We start from the raw sequence: 17,939 nt of genomic DNA, 5'->3' as shown, positions 1-17,939 counted from the left end.
AGAATAAAAAAGATTAGTAGCTTTTTTTTCCCTGAAAACGCATAGTATGTATATGAAGCTAAGAGTACAATGTTTTAAACATGTCCTAAGACACTTTGTGGCAGTGCCAATTCTTGAGTTTCTACCTGACCTAATAGCACTATTAGAGAACAGGTGTTTAGTATTCATGTCAAGGGGGGTTTTTTTAATATTTTATATATATTGATAAATGAGTTTAGGGAGATAAAGGTTTTAGAAATACCTCTTTGCTATTTCATACAAATTAAATAAGAAGTGAAATTACTTCTATACACTCTTCACATTAGAAAATATAGGATGAAATTGATAGCATTTCAATTTTGTTGTGGCAGTTACTATTATTATTGTTTATAAGAATAAGGGTGGCAAGGGTAGGATACAATCAGACAGAATTAAGAAGTAATTCCAGTGATTCAAAGAAATTATTCTTTCTTCTGAACACGTATGTAGCTAAAAACAGGTGTTCCATCAGTGACGATTCACTGGAGACATAAATGAATATAAAGGGTAGGTGTTTTTCAAAAATACCCCATCAAATTATGTGGAGGAGTATGTGTGTTGAAATAAATCTCACTGTATTGAATTCTTTCCAATTTCTTTTGATAGTGGTGTTCCTTTTAGATATTTCCCCTCTACCCATACAAGGTCATGCTTCTCAATATGATATATCCTGCTTCGTTTTCTAGTTCATAGCTTATCAAGGCACATACAGGTTCCTTACAGCCTGGCTTTGATTAAGAAATAGTAGAAGGATTTGTCTTTGTAACTCCTGCAGAGGAACTTCACGAATCAGTTAGTCTGAGGAACAGAATCGTAGAATCATAGAATGGTTTGCGTTGGAAGGGACCTCAAAGATCATCTAGTTCCAAACCCCCTGCTGCGGGCAGGGACACCCTCCACTAGACCACGTTGCCCAAAGCCCCATCCAACCTGGCCTTGAACACTTCCAGGGATGGGGCATCCACAGCTTCTCTGGGCATCCTGTTCCAGTGTCTCACCACACTCATAATACCATGTCTTCCATACCATTCTTCTTACTTATTTACTTAAGTAGGAACAAAACGTAAGAGGAGACGAGTTTCAAGACAATAGTCTTTTTTCCTGAGGATCACCACTCCAGATTGCTTGGCAGGTGTGGTTTTCCAAAGTAGCCTTTCAAAGCCTGTCTCTTTTACCTGAGACAGCTTTTAAAATGTTTTTATGGTCATTTTGACCTTCATGTGTTGCTGGTCATTGGATTTCAGATTTTTGTCTTAACAGTTCCTATTTACTGGCTGGATGAGGTAATGTCTTAAACTTGCTTGTTTTTCCTGTTTGATCAACATCCAGATACTATCATTGAGCAGGTCAACTGAAAGTATTAATAAATACTTACAGAGGAATTCTGACAATATATTTTAATTGTATCTATTTAGGCCCAGTGCAGTTGAAGGAGAGGCAGGACACAGCCAAACTAGTCCAAACAAAATGTGGGCGACCATAGCCCGCATACAGGGACCATTAGACAGCGACAGCAGCTTCGGCAAATTCATTCCACACCTAAATGTAAGCGGTAGTTGAGAAAACAAGTGTGAGGAGAGAACTTCTGTAGGGTAAAACACAAGCCTTATGCTTTACATAGTAAAGGTAAGGAAAGAGGTATGTGAGAGAGGACAGAAAAGCAATAAATGGAGAGGTTCTCTGAAATGCTGAAATAGATGAGGAAAAGAGCTGTTCTGTAGAGGCTGGTGACTCCAGGCTCTCTCCTCTCAGCAGCACTAACCACTTTCCCGCCACGTCAATAGTTGGCAACGAGGCCCTTTTAGACTCTTGGCTATGGCTGAAGCAGTAACTGACGTGAGTGTCTGTTCTCCTCATTTTACTGGAATTAAGCGGCAGCTGCCGACAGATTACAAGTCAACTGTTCCTTTCCAGTGACGAGGAGGTATGCCACATGTTGTCCTTTGCAACCATCACTGACAGGCAAGAAACGCAGCTACTGATACCTTCCATCTTCAGCACCTTCAGATTTAGTAAACTCACAAAGAGTCAGTCACTATTCAAACAGCCACATGAGGAAGGCGAAGGTTGACAGGAAAGGCTTCAATTAGCTTATTTCCACGTTCATATTTGGTGTTAACCTTTAATAAACAAAAAAACCAAAAACACCTGAACCATCAAGCAATTTAAGGTTGTCTAATAAGTTGACCCCATTTGCTACTATTGTAATGGGCGGCTATTTTTACCAGGCACATTCCTTATCTTCTGTTCACAGCCATTAATGCACAATCAAATCAGCTGAGTTGAAATTGCTTTCAACCTGATATGGTAATAATTACATGAATGACATTTCAGGCCTCCTTTGAAACCTGGAGGCTGAGGTGGGAGGTAGAAATGCATCAGATTTCCTATTCATTTTCATGATATTCTTTTTTTTGTCCTCATCTCTTATTCCTGATGGCTTGTACGGATCTTTTCTTGTTACACTGCCATGGGTCCCCATTATCAAACTGAATCAGCAAGTAATTTGTTCCTTCTTTATTTAGCGTTTTGAGATTTGGCATTTTGAATTCTTATTGTAAATAACACAGAAGTTATTCCAATTTCAAAAACAATGTGCTGCTGTTTTTCTCATGCTTTAATTTAGCTGTCTGAAACACTCACTCTTCTCTCTCCGCTGTAATTGTCAGAATGACAGATATTCCAGCGAGATTTCCTGAAGAAGGCATTTGGCAAATATTCCAGAAAGACCCTAGTCTTTAGTTACAGATTAATGATTTATTAATAGTGTTTATTTAGAACTGCCAGTCACTATGGCTGTAAGAATTAAATAAATTGGAGCTGTGCAGCCATTGTCTCCAAACTAAAATCAAATGTCTTAATTGCTTGACAGACGTAAATTCTCTGAGAAGGATTTTATTCTGACCCAAGCGATAGGTAGCTGGTCCAGTAACAAGTGAAAATATTATGTTACTGATGCCACTTATAACAGACTTTGTTGTTGCTAATGAATTCAAAGTAATACAGGAGTGAAATACCTCAAAATGATGTTATTTGTATTAGATAATGCTGCTTATAAGGAGCATCAGTCGTTGGCTAAGAAATCACTGCATATATCCATGATTTACAGCTGAGGTATAACAGTAGACATGACAGACAGAGGAGTCAAATAAAATTTACTGTATCATATATCAGAATGTGCATTTTGCAATTAGTGATGTATTGTGATTTGTGCTGGATATTTTTGCTGGCCCACTTTTGTTGAAAGGTAGTTTTTACAGCCACAGTCACTGTCACATCTGCACAGCAACTTGTGTTCTGATTACATCTATGTTTCATATATACGGACATTTATACAGATATGTTTTCTGCCACCCATTTAATTATGTCATTTTTATTAGGAATGCTTGAATTTTTGTTTGTTTCCTAGCAAGACAGAGAATCATACTTAAGAAAAAAAAAAACCCTTAAAAATCCACTGGCAATAACAAAGTATTAACATCTTCTATTTTCTGAACTTTTCATCAGAACTACATCTTTTTTAATTTACATAATTGTTAAATCTTGGTTAAGATTTACATTAAGCATTGTTAAAATAATAAAATAATAATTTTAAAAAGAAAAAATCTCCTTTAAAATTTACTGAATGGAAAAATTCAAAACATCTACATTAAAAAAATAAATCTAACCAGTAGTATGTTAATATTTACTTTTGAGTAACACATTTTTCACCAAATGGGTCTTCTGTTATTTAAAAAGACCAGCTAATTTTTTGGTAAAACAAATAAATGAATTTATTGGTAATGAGGTGGTGGGTGGTTGTAGTCCAGATAACCCTGGTTTTCTAACAAGTCCATCATTTCAATGTCAGAACTTAAGTTCATTATGCAAATCAAGAAGACAGATCATGACGTTGTTCTTTGGGTAAGTTCTGGTGAAGAAGCCATCATTTTCCCAGCTGACACTCTTGCACAGATCACAGCATTCCTGGCTTTTCCTGCTCCAGAAATGCAATTTCTTGGGCACTGCCTTCTGTCACAGCAGGTTGCCACTCGCATTTTCTCTCAAATATTACTGACTTTCCTTCCAAGAACATCTGAAGGCAACTGGTTAATTCTTTAATTTCTTTTTTTTCGTGTAATTTTTTTAGAAGGAAGAATTCTGATGTCTTCATTTGGCTCCCCATTAAAAAGATATGGAAGTAATGGTGCTGATAGGTAAAAGGACTTTCAGTTCTGTCCCCATCCCATGACATATTCATTAATGAAGCACGTCCGTGACTGCCATCCCAGCGTTCTTTAACGCTTCCTGAATTTGGAGTATAGTTATCTCATAAGCGATTTTAATACTATTCTTTTAACATGGGACTTAAAAGCACGTGTAGATGGAAATATATGAGTTTTATAAAAGCCTCAAAATGAACAAATTTTCATAGTTTGAACAATGATATAGGACTGGTTTGTCCAAGCTCGCATGAAAAGCTGTAAGTTACAACCCTCCTCAATGAGCACAGACCCTTCACCTCAGAGGAAAGCAAGAAAAAGGAAGTGCCAAAAATATATTGCTCTTTTTTCTTTCTTGGTCTTTTTTTTTTTCTCCTGGCATATAGCTCTAGATTGACTTCTTTTTTCCCTTTCAAATAATTCTTCTACACACACTCTTTCACAGAGATTTTTTTAATGTTAAATTTTATATAATGCACACACCCTACCTGACCCTCACACTTCAGCCTTTTCCTCACTGCATTTTTTGGTTGTGCATCACACCATACAGCAGCTTCTATTTTATTCTCCATAGAAACCTCAGACTTCACTGGTTTTCTGGCTCCAGCCAGAAAAAAAAATAAAAATAAACAGTTTGTATTATGTAGTGCCAACAGCCAATTTCGAGTGAGTAATCATATTTTATTTCTCATTAGAACAAATTAGAGGATGTGGGCTATTGCTGTACTTGTAGGTTCCCAAAGTTTTCAATCTTTGCTTTTAAAATAGGATCCCTGGGCCATGTAGACTACCAAAAGGATTGTTTTGCTAAAAAAAAAAAAAAAAAAATAAGTTTTATGCATCCTTTTTTTCACTATGGTTATTTTTTAACCACATAGATCAACACAATCAATAGAGAACAGTGCTGACAGACAATTTTTCTTACAACACATATGCTTGTTTTTCTATATTTTTGAGAGACTGTTTTATGCTTGTGCTATTTCTGTATGATAGCAACATCTACACAGTATATCAATATTCTTCCTAAATGCTAGCTTACTTCACTTTAGTAATGTCAAGACTGTTTTTATTGGGAAATATTCTTAGTTAAAGATAAAAATAAAATAGAGATATTGACTTCCTTTTATTACTGAATTATGATGAGGATGTTATGATAGAAGCATTGTTCATGCTGTTATATTTAATGTTGCTTTAATAATTCTATTGTAAATTTTGTTTTGAAGAGATTTATAGCTCAGTCAGAAACATTCATCCCATTTGTAATATGGCTTGCAAGAACTCAGCTGATTGTCCCTTTTTAAATCTTGCTTTCTAAATGAAATAAAATAAAAATAAGGTGAAGTTACATATAATTAAGTCACACAAGTGAATGAAATGTAGTGACTTGTAATCTAGGAAATGTTCTAAAATACTCTCTTGAAACAATGAACTCTGAATCAATTCTGATTAAAACATATCTAAGTTTTAAATGCATGGAATATAGGATTTTATTTTATTTCCTTGACCTGATTTCCTCTTAACAGATTTTTCTAATTGTTCTTCAAGCTTTTATTAAAAATGTTATTATTTATTTTATATGTCTATCACTATTTTCATTGCAGACTATGTACATGTAGAGAGAGCTTACTGAAGATTTTTCAATATACAGAAATAAAAACAAAAAGTGTATAAGTGAATATGATATCTAAGCAAAGATCAGGGTGGCGATAGAAACACTTTTATGATCCGGTGAAGGGCATTTGACTGTAACTATGGAGAACTGCATGAAGTGTCTGAAGAATTTATTTTTGCTGGTGTCGCTCATTAAGACAATGGCAGAGGATAATGGCTATAAAGAAAGCTTCTAGATATTGTAAATCTTTTTGCAGGTATAATAGACTTTGCAAGTCCGCAGATATGTTAAAAGAAAGTTTCTGTGAGGTCTAGTCAGTGTTTGGCAAACAATGTAATGAGGAAGAGAGTAATTTCAGAAAAGAAGGGAGGTTAAAGGCACCCAAGAAGTGCATCTTTGGTCAAAGTACCTGGTACCTTCCTCTGAGCGTTAGCTACATGTGATTTTTGCCAGGAACCCAAAATTCACAAACAATAATCCTATAATGAGTCACAGATCCAGGTTGCACACTTCTCTAACACATGCAGTTATCCATCTGGTCCCTCAGCGTAGGTGAACAGAAGTTTACAGCATTGCACCATATTTTTTTCTTCACTGCAAAGGACAAAACTTAACCCTCTCTCCTCTTCAAATTTGTAAAATACAGCTTTTCCTTTCAGTCTACCAGTTAAAAATATGCCGCAGGTCTTCCATATCTTTCTTCCTGACTTTCATCCTTTTATTGGCTGCTCTTGGCAAATCCAATATTACCTATTTTATACTGGTCCAGAATGTTTCAGAACTGGTATTCGTGTGTTGGGTGTAGACAGCAAGATTCTTCCTGGCTTCAGACCTGGCAGGAAGCATCTCCTATAAACTGGCAACAAGAGAAGCAAACAAGACCTTCCCATAACTTGACCCCTTCCTACTAATCCAGTGTCAAAAAAAAGTCTCATGAGGATTTCTATTCTGAGATCAAATTCTTTTCTGACATAAATCTGCTTAATGCAAATCATAGAATCATAGAATCATAGAATGGTTTGGGTTGGAAGGGACCTCAAAGATCATCTAGTTCCAACCCCCCTGCCACAGGCAGGGACACCCTCCACTAGACCACGTTGCCCAAAGCCTCATCCAACCTGGCCTTCAACACTTCCAGGGATGGGGCATCCACAACCTCTCTGGGCAACCGGTTCCAGTGCCTCACCACTCTCACAGTAAAGAATTTCTTTCTAACATCTAATCTAAATCGACCCTCCTTCAGCTTGAACCCATGACCCCTTGTCCTATCACTCCACGCCCTTGTAAACAGTCCCTCTCCAGATTTCTTGTAGGCCCCTTCAGGTACTGGAAGGCTGCTATAAGATCTCCCTGGAGCCTTCTCTTCTCCAGGCTGAACAACCCCAACTCTCTCAGCCTGTCCTCATAGGAGAGGTGCTCCAGCCCTCTGATCAGCTTCGTGGCCCTCATCTGGACTCTCTCCAACAGCTCCATGTCTCTCTTGTACTGGGTCCCCCAGAGCTGGACGCAGTACTCCAGGTGGGGTCTCACAAGAGCGGAATAGAGGGGGAGGATCACCTCCCTCGACCTGCTGGTCACGCTGCTTTTGATGCAGCCCAGGACACGGTTGGCTTTCTGGGCTGCAAGTGCACATTGCCAGCTCATGTTGAGCTTCTCATCAATCAATACCCCCAAGTCCTTCTCCTCAGGGCTGCTCTCAATCCATTCCTTGCCCAGCCTATAGTCATGCTTGGGATTGTGCCGACCCACGTGCAGGACCTTGCGCTTGGCCTTGTTGAGCTTCATGTGGTTCGCATGTGCCCACTTCTCCAGCCTGTCAAGGTCCTTCTGGATGGCATCCCTTCCCTCCAGCGTGTCAATCACACCACACAGCTTGGTGTCGTGGGCAAACTTGCTGAGGGTGCACTCGATCCCACAGTCCATGTCGCCGACAAAGATGTTGAACAGTGCCGGTCCCAGTACCGACCCCTGAGGAACGCCACTCATCACTGTTCTCCACTTGGACATTGAGCCGTTGGCCTCAACTCTTTGAGTGCGACCGTCCAGCCAATTCCTTATCCACCGAGTGGTCCATCCATCGAATCCATGTCTCTCCAATTTAGAGACAAGGATGTCGCGCAGGATAGTGTCAAATGCCTTGCACAAGTCCAGGTAGATGACATCAGTTACCCTTCCCTTGTCCACCGACACTGTAACCCCATCATAGAAGGCCACCAAATTTGTCAGCATGATTTGCCCTTAGTGAAGCCATGTTGGCTGTCACCAATCACCTCCTTATTTTCCATGTGCCTGAGCATAGTGTACAGGAGGGTCTGCTCCATAATCTTGCCAGGCACAGAGGTGAGACTGACAGGCCTGTAGTTCCCTGGGTCTTCCTTTTTACCCTTCTTAAAATCCATGAATCCACCTCTCTCTCCAGCCCTGGTATTGTGCTAAAGACTGGCAGACCTATTGCACTGACCACAGTTTAAACAAACTTAAAATTAACCTCTGTTAACTGCACTACGCTGCATCCAGGAGGCAGAAAGATGAGTGAGGGGTCAAGGTGGCAGGCAGCAGCTGAGTGTTATTGGGTATAAAATGGGAATATAACACGAGTATAAAATCATACTGACATCTGTGAAAAATAACAGGCTTCCCTCCCTTTAGGGCCAAGTATGACAGATCATTTGGCCATTTCTTTGGGTTATGTCAGCAGATCTTTACAGTGTGGTGGCAGTCAAGCGACATAGCTCATGGAATGGCCATTCAGCCCCAGCATCTTCTCCTTTCAGGTATTGTCTTTCAGAAATGATTAAGCCTCCTTCTGCGTTTCCATGAATAAAAAACAGTTCTTGCCTCTTCCCACAATAATTGTGACGCACAGAAACGCCTTGGATATTACAGATAACCTGATTCTATATACTAATGGCATTCAAAGCACATTAACAGCCCTCATTTCCACTGAACCCTGTGACAGTAGCACATACATTGTTATCCCCTACACGGGAACTGCTGGTCAAAACAAAGTATGAAAGGACATGATAAATCACTGCATTGGTAAATGAAGGTTGCAGGTTTGAGGAATTCTAACCAGATTTAATATAAAATTTGCAGGCAAAGAGGAAGCTAATTTTGACTTGTCTTTTAAATGTATTATGGTACTCACAATTTAATGACATGCCAAGATCTCTGGCTTGCATTAAATGGAGCAAAACATTCTAGATGTTATACATTTAAATCCTTGCTGGAACTGGGGATTCAAATATTCAGTGTTTTTCCTAGCTATAGGAGAATTACTAGGGGAACAAGGAATGCTAGCATCTTAGCATTGTTGAGTATTAAGAAATTCACAGTGTAGATGTCCACAGGCATAATTCGAGTTCACCCTCAAAAACAATTATTATGATCATAGTCTATTTCTCATCTACAGCTCTCAGAGATATAAAAAGGCTGTTTTCTCTTTTTAAAACAGGGAAACCATGGCATAGGGTATTGAAATAAAATGATTTGCCCAAAATCAAACTGCAGGATAGAGACAAAAAATGGTATAGAAATATATATTTCTAAGTCACATAGGACAAAAATATCGCATTCCTCCATGCTCCTTTGCACCACTTCTCACTTCAGGAAAAAGATTTTGTTAATTCTATGACATACCAAACCTGGAAGGTCTGGAAGCTACCCTTATAGTTTACTGATAACAAAACAATCCCAAGAGGGAAATGACCACTCTCAGTAGAACAGCATTTGTCAGCGTTATAAGTAGGGATGTCCTTTCCCCTGGAGATAAACTTGTGATGAGAGGAAGGAACGTTTTTAAACATGAACATGGCATCTTCAAGCTGAGTTTGTTTATATAAGACAGGAATAGATTCAGGATTTTTTTTTTCCTTTGATAGCACATATTGTTTATGTCAAATAAATCTTTCTAAGACTTTCATCAATCTAAAGTTCATTTTTGGCTCACACTGAATAAGAATTTATGTCATAAGGTGCTAGACCAGGATTGGATTTTGTTCCTGTTTTTCAGGATGGATTGATTTCTGCCTGACTTTAAGTAGACTTGTTCTTGCATAGACTTTATAATGCTGTTACAAATATCGAGATCATTCATAGTAATGTAATAAAGATTCTTTGGTAAATCTCAAGTAGCACTCCCAAGGCTCATTCTGCCTCACTCTGACTAAATATGTCATACTTACATCTAAAAATTTAGAGTTAATTGCTTTTACTGTATGGCATAGGGAAAGTGTGTGTGGGGGGGGAACACCAAACTGCAAATCTCTGTCAGTAGAACATCATTCTTGAAGGAGCAATATTACCAATCCTGTCTTTTTCTCTCTCACAACCATCAAAGAAAACTTGTAAATGCTACTGAAAACTTTGTTCAGTAATTTACACAGCCTTGCTTTAGGTTTAAAGATGGAGGAGCATTTTTTTTGCATTCCGAACTTACTATCCAGAAGCACATATGTAGGCTTCCTCTCTGTATCAGAGGTTGGTAGGATTAGAAGGAAACATATTCTGGCAATTGTCAATAGTAAGTCCCCAGAGTTAGCACTGTGGTATGTCTCTTCAGAATTTCCCACAAAGAAATAAATGCATGTAATACTGCGTGGTACAAGAGCCTTAAATCCAGCACTCCCAGAAATCGTCACGCTCACTGTCTTTAAGCTCTTGTTCCAAGCCATCTTGCGCACCCCAGACACACTGGATTTACATGTGGTGCTCATTTGCATCGTGACTGGCAGCAGACCTGTTGTTTCTGGAAGTCCTGGATTCATTGTAACTAGTCCTCTGGAACCGATCTGTAGGCACACGCTGGCCGGATCTGTAAAGAAGAGTTAGGAAACCCTAGATCAATGTGCCAGCTGCAGAAATTCTGCCTGGACAAAGTTTGGAACAGAGAAAAATTACATGAGAGAAAGTCCCGTTATAAAATAGCTTTACACAGGGCACGTTAACATAGTGCTACTGTAGTACGGTGGCCCTGAGAATCCGTATGAACACCTGCCAAAAAAAGTCACCTTTTGAGGCAAATTTTCTGCTTCAAACATTTGTCTCCTCTGACTTAAATTTATAGAGTCTTCATGTATTGTCCCCCATACTAACACAGCAGATATCATATACGTCTTTTGCTTTTCAAGTTGCTTCAGATTCTCTTCTCCACAGCTTTGATCAAGTCACAGGCTGGTGACAGTTTACCTGTTCTTATGTCTTTAATACTTTTTAGAAGAATGTCCACTTACTTCAGAGTGCCCCCAGTCAGCAAACTGAAGTAGGGTGTGATACATAGACTAGAAAAAAAAGGTCAATGGATGGCTATGGAAAAAAACACAGCTTACTTCTGCCCTTATTGAACAGCTATAGTAGCTCAACACCTCCTCCATCCCACAATACAGCATTTGCAATAATACGGAATTTTGCAATATGACCAACACTGAATCCACAGGAAGAGATGTTCAGCTCTTTTCTATTAAATTTTCCGTCATCTAGCAGTGCTTTGTGATTTCATTAAGAGTAAATACCATTATTTGACTTTAAATGGAGAGACAAAAGGTTGCAGAATAGCTTTTCCCCTTTACTCACTAGTTGTGGATCTTCTGTTCTCTCATTTGATTACACCTTAATCGGATGACTCGAGTTCATGATTGACTTGAGTTTAAGAATTTGGAAAAATATTTGAAATCATTGGAAGTTTCAGTTATGCTATCTAACTTTAGCTATCAAACAGTTAAGGATCAAGTTTGAGCTAACAGTTTAGGCTCTGATCAATCGGCAGACAAAAGCCTCTGGAATATAATTCACTATGAATAATGAATCATTATAGGTAATGAATAATTATACATAGCCCTATTTTAGATGTTGGAGATGCTCTAACATGTTAGAATTTAAAGTGTGAAGAAAATGACATGGAGCTGGACATGCAGCCAAGCAGGCACACTGTCCTTGCTCTGTGCCGTAAAGAGCAAGCCAGCAGTGGTGGGAAAGCACATCCACATTAGTATATGACACTGATACGTGCGTCTGACCTTTTTAATACAGTCGTGTGTGTGTGTTGACGTGACTTGCAGACCTCGACTTGTTCCTGCACACAAGCTTCAAACCCATCACCATTCCCTTCTATTCTATTTCTATTCTTAAATCACCAGTACTCACAGTTGCTATATTTCATGAGTACTAACTATCTTTTAATAACCAAAAGAAAATAAAAGTTATTATCTTGTCTCCTAAATCTCTGCATCTGACTAGGACAAATTTATATGGGAAGTTCTAAAGGTAGAATCATGTGAATGGTTGATGGGTGTTTCTGGAAAGTATCTGATGGAGGAAATTTCATGATACTCCTTGACATTTTTATCCTACATAATTATCCTGTAATAATTAGTAGACATTTAACACACTTGCAAGGCAGGAGGCTATTAGGAGAAAGTCCTTTTCTAGTCTCAAATACACAAGCATGCAGAGGTTTTCAAGATGTATTATGATGTGAACCTGTTGGTTTGAAGGCACACCTCAGAACAGTGATGCATGGTAAAGAGAAATAATGTGGAGAGGAATTGAAATTACAGTATAAGGTAAAAAATTTCAGAATAGCACATCAATTTGTACCAGCAAAAAATAGAAAAAGTAACCTATGCATTCTTAATTAAGATATTGCTGAAAAACTAGGAGCTCAGATCCATGGAAAAGGTATTTTAAAATTCAGACATTACTCTTATTTCCACCTCACCCCTTTTTCTGAAGTAAGCATATGCTTTATAGATCTAATTAAATTCTTTTTCAGATTAAATTGAAAGAAAAAAGTATAAAATTGCTTCCAATAGCTTTTTAAAAAATTTATATTTCCAATGAAACTTGTGAAGAATTCCCAACGAATTCAATGGTATTTGTCCTAAACAATATACTGCTGAAAATTGACTCTTATAATCTCTTCTAGATGTAAATGTAAAACTATAACTCATATTTCCTTCAGATTCAAAGTTAACAAACCCACAGTAATGTCTATCACAGTCCCCGTTGACCTCTTAGAACTTTTATTTCAGCTCAGATGAATGAGAAGTTTAATGATGGTATTTCTGAAATCAAGTAGGATTTTTTTCTCGGTGGTGCTAAGATTTACCAGGAGTATTCAACAGATTATTTCAAAAAAAAGAGGAGAAATCTTAATTTTTAACTCAATTGAAACTTGAATAAAGCTACTCATAGGAGCTGAATGTGAACAGGGTTATAATAAACAAGGAAACTGTATTCCCATAGATGTCTGCTGAGACCAAAATAAAAATGAATTATAATGATTATATGATTTAACAATTATGCTTATTACATTAAACTCATATTAATGTTAGAGATACTTCTGCTGTTGATCTATTTTTTAAAAAGCTGTGAATCATTTGAAAAGATGAACAATATATGCATATGTTAGCTTTTATGGTGGATTTTATGAGTTTTCTAGAACAGTCACACAATTTTATTCTTTCACATCCTTACTCAGATATATTTCATTCTTTCATTTCATTCTCACACAAGTAACAGAGGAGAAATAGGTATAGATATATTTTTATTTAAGATGTAAAATTCATATCTCACTTGTAAGTTATGCAAGGAAAATAAGAAGGTTCATTATACAGAACTACAAGTTGTCTGCAAATAGTGATTTGCAGTTTGGGAGTACTTTCCTCTGAAATCATTACATCTACACAGCTAAAGTAATTTTATCTCCTTCAAAAACTCTGCTTACTGCCTCATAATGATGAAGAAAAAAGTGAGTTTTTATAAAATATGCTTCCTAATGACCCAGAGAACAAGAAGTTTCCTCTGTATTTGCCATGCTATACACATTTACTTTCTGTAGCATACACAAAAGGAAATTTCAAAAAAATTAGTTAAATGCAATTTAAAGGAAATTTTCTAAATACAGGAATTTCAGAATAATCTCATAGCAGCTAAATGCAACAACTTTCACAGTTTCTAATGTCTTTATTCTTTCTCAGAAATACATACTATAAAAAAAATTCCACTTAGTTCTATTCAGCAGAACCAGTTTTCTTCCATGACAATAGAGCAAAATAATTTTTGATTTTGCTGGAAGTAAGGCTGAAGGGCAAATAAGCAATAATGGGCAACAGGCTTGGCACCCTTATGGTGCCAAATAAAGTGTACCTGCACACCTATCTCACTCCTAAAACAGCAGTTGCTGAGCAGTATTGCACTGTACCAGCATAAAGTATTCCTACTGTGGACCTGTGTTGTGATCCATAATGATTAATGAAACGCTTGCCTGGCCATGATAACTGTTTTTGAGCCAGCAATCATGGCATAATTATGTTCCATATAGAAAGAGGACAAGCAGATAAAGAGTTTACACATAAAGCTGAACCCAAAACAACCAGAGAGTTAAAAAATGTCCAGAAAGTCACTCAAAAGAGAGCATAAATTTGAATATCAAAGTGTGCAATTAAAAATTAAAAAAAAAAAAAGAGAGAGAGAGAGATAATATATAGGGGAAAAAGAAACTCATATTGTTATTTTTACTACTTCTAATATATACAAATAGCTATCAAAGTATAGCAAATCAAAATATGTAGCTATGGATGTGAAAGGAGTACCATAAGTGCTAGGGCTAAAGAGTAAGTTGTGTAAGGGCATCAGAGACAGAAGTATCCAATTTATTCTTCATATTTAGAAATGAACAAGTTGAATTACTTGTGTCAGATAAGAATTGGAAGTTCTTTTAATATTCTAATCAAAAAGTATGTACAATAACTTCTAACAGGAAGCAAACATTATAAATTAGACCCATACAAGCTGCACAGAGGAGTCCTCAAACCAAACTTCCAGGATATCAAAATTTCAAATCAGTCAGCAAGAAAGTAATTTAGGATTAATAATGAGCAAGCTATCAAGCTTCTATGGTGATACAGTAGGGGAAAAAAAAAAAAGCTCATATGATCCACAACCATCTATATAAAAAAAAAATATATATATATACACGATTGGAGTGCTGAAGAAAGAAATCAGTCTGTTATGTTTACTAAGGGGAAAAAAAAGCGATTTGATTTCCATACATGTATTTCTTCCATGGGGGACAGTGTTAAAGGACCATTTTGCAACAATAGAGAGGTATTGTATGGACTTTTCTTCAGAGATGAGTCCACACACTGAAAATAAAGTGTCTTTTGTCAGGTTAAGTAATCAGTGCAGCAAACTGATAAGGAAAACAATGATTGTTTCTGTCTGATATATTCAAATAAATAGTGGATACCATTCCATATGGGATTATATGTTGGCTCTGTGAAGGTAATTATGTTAATAAGCTCAATGAAATTCAGTGCTTTGTGATATTCAGGAGATAAGATTAGAGAAACCTTCTGACCTCCAACTACAAGTCTGGGAATTTTCTGAATCTCTATAAAGTACTAGAATTTGGAGTGTCTTGTGTGGAAGTTTGAGTACGACTGCAGTAAGTCACAGCCTGATTTTAACTGGCTGAAGAGTGGCTAGAGTTTCACCCATGGGTGGTTGTCATCTCTGTATTTGTTGTGTCTCAGATTGGACACCCTGAAATACTGAGGGTAAGGTGGTTTTTTAATGCAACTTCATATTAGTTAGCAAATGATGGAAGAAATTAATAGAAGCTTTGAATTTGAATGTATGCTATGAAGTACTTTTCCCCATCTAAACTGCCACAAGATCCAACTGTGTTTAGATACAAACTTAGACTTGAAAGCAGTTTAAATAAATACAAAATATTTTTTGAAAACCTATCAGCATGTAACGGTTACATTTTCTTTTATGATGTCCTCCAAGATTCTTTCTGAATACCTGAAGCAGTCTAGTGTTCAGCTCACGATCAAACATTTTATAACTACAGTTCTTTTTTTTTTTTTTTTTTATTTTTCCTTTTCTTCCCCCTTAAGTATCCACTGCCATATTCAGACAAATGTATGTCTGTACCAAATAGCCCAATAGGTGCACAACGACTGAGGAGTGTTTGGGCTAAAAAGAAAATTGAATGACTGCAAACAGTATCTAATCCATTTCTTCCCTCAGAATGAACGTAAATGACACAGTTTCCAGAGACCTGTGCAAAACAGCAAGATACAGTGAAAAGCCCTTCTACCCCCCGAGCAGGCACATAATGCTGTGAGTCAGAAACAGTGGTGCCATTAATACATACCTCTTACACAACCAGTTTTGCAACTTAAAGAATATTGCAACAGAAAAGGTCTCCAAAACTTTGGTCAACTTAATTTATCGAAGATACAGTGGTACTGAAATCCTCCACCGAGGTGGACATATCACTTACTGATCTCCTGAACTGCAGTTTCATTGCAGGAAAATCAGGAAGTGTCGGAATTTGCTAAATTCATCCAAGTTTTGAAGTCATTATTTTCTTATTCATCCAGGGTTTGAAGTCGTTATTTTCTTATTCATCCAGGGTTTGAAGTCGTTATTTTCTTTTACCTATTGAGTGAAAGTGTTCAGGAGTAAAGCATAGAGTGCTAAAGAAGCTCTAGAGAGAGTATTTCAAGTGATTTACTTGATCTCAATAAAAACTTGGCATCCCTTGTGGATGAAAGAGACACATTCCATGTAATAAACCATTTATTAAGGATTCCCCACAGGAAGTGAGGTATATCAAGCATTATATGAACCTTAATTGTAGTTATATTTTATTGCTACTTAGATTATTAAGTGTTTAAACTACCAGATAACAGAATCTATATTCTCAATAGTGCAAGAGTGCTAACAGTAATTTTACTAAATATTTCAGCCCTGTTCCAACAATCTCTTGGAGGAAAGTTAATGGTCATAATCCAAGTAAAGCCCGCCTGAGAAAATCCCAAGCTGTGCTTGAAATACCTAATGTGCAGCTAGAGGATGCAGGGATGTATGAATGCAAGGCTGAAAACTCTCGTGGAAGAAATGTCTTCAGAGGACAACTACAAGTGTACAGTAAGTGTAACTGCACACGGTATTATCCAGCAATGCTTTGTCCACACTTAAGGCTTTAACTACATATGAAGGATGCTAAGGTCCACTAGAAACAAAACATCTTTCTTCTGAAATACAATTAGTATTGAAATAAGCTATATATTTTTATTCCTTAGTAATGCATTAAAGTCTGAAACATAAACAAAGTTGACTCGCTCAAAGAACTGGCATAAATACAATTTCATGTTTTACGTTTCTGGGGTTTGGGGGGAGTTTTAATATCGCTATTTTAAAAGTCTGGTGTTTTTCTCCTGATATGATATATAACAATGATGTGCAACTTAAACATGATGTATCTGACCGAAAATAATATTATAAATATTTTAGCATTTTTATCACAGTTTTATAAATGTTTCACTCCTGCCATGCCCGAGTGCTGAGTTTTGTCAAATTCTTTGTACGGGAATCAGAACTGGAGAAGTGCTGCTTTTTTTTGTAAAAAAATCTCAATCCCAATACAGACATGCAATTTCTGAAGGTACTGATTTTCAGAAAGTGCTGGGAAAGTATCTAGGATTGGTCTTTCTAAAAGTTTTTTGAGCAAGCATCAAAAACAGTGAATCATGCATAACATTGAAAAGAAAAAAACCCCACAACCTGAAATTAAGAATATTTAGTAAAAATCATTAATTTTATATAATATTGTTGCTGCATCCTAGAGGCTAGAAACTAAAGCTTATATAAGACATATCCTATTTACTGAACATTTAAAAGTCAATTTGTCCTTGCATTGAAAGTATGCTTCCGTTCAGCCTACTTCTTCTTACATCACTTCCTATGATTCCATGAACCCTACAAACTTAGCAGGAAAGGTCTATCGTAACAAATCTTTCAGACTCTGAATTGATTTCTGTCTTCAAATATCATCACATGCAGTGGAATTCCAACTGCTGCAGTTTAGACAGGTCCTCAGGCTAATAGGTACCTTTAAGAAGGATTCTCTCCTGTTAATCAATCTTATTTTTCTTTTCTTGATTTCAGCCCATGGCTCCAAGTGCTTTCTCCCCCTTACGAACCATACACAGTTCTCTGTTACACACTTTCATCAAATAACCATAGACTGGCATCATATATTTAGTTTATTTTCCACATATGTCAATATTTCCAGGTCCGTAATCAATTTTCCT

General features: G+C 37.0%; 1 protein-coding gene across 5 annotated transcripts in view; it reads left to right on the top strand.

Moving 5' to 3' along the window:
• The window catches only part of CNTN5 (contactin 5), a 753,708-nt gene that overhangs the window by 584,461 nt on the left and 151,308 nt on the right, over positions 1–17,939 (top strand). For all 5 annotated transcript variants that reach the window (XM_054805742.1, XM_054805482.1, XM_054805387.1 and 2 more), the window contains one exon: positions 16,592–16,773. In XM_054805742.1, coding sequence (XP_054661717.1) covers positions 16,592–16,773 — 182 coding nt within the window. The remainder of the gene's footprint in view (positions 1–16,591; positions 16,774–17,939) is intronic.

Source organism: Grus americana, chromosome 1 (assembly GCF_028858705.1).
Source record: "Grus americana isolate bGruAme1 chromosome 1, bGruAme1.mat, whole genome shotgun sequence".
Lineage (NCBI taxonomy): Eukaryota > Metazoa > Chordata > Aves > Gruiformes > Gruidae > Grus > Grus americana.
The sequence above is the reverse complement of the archived record's forward strand: the minus strand, read 5'-3'. Positions and strand labels throughout refer to the sequence as shown.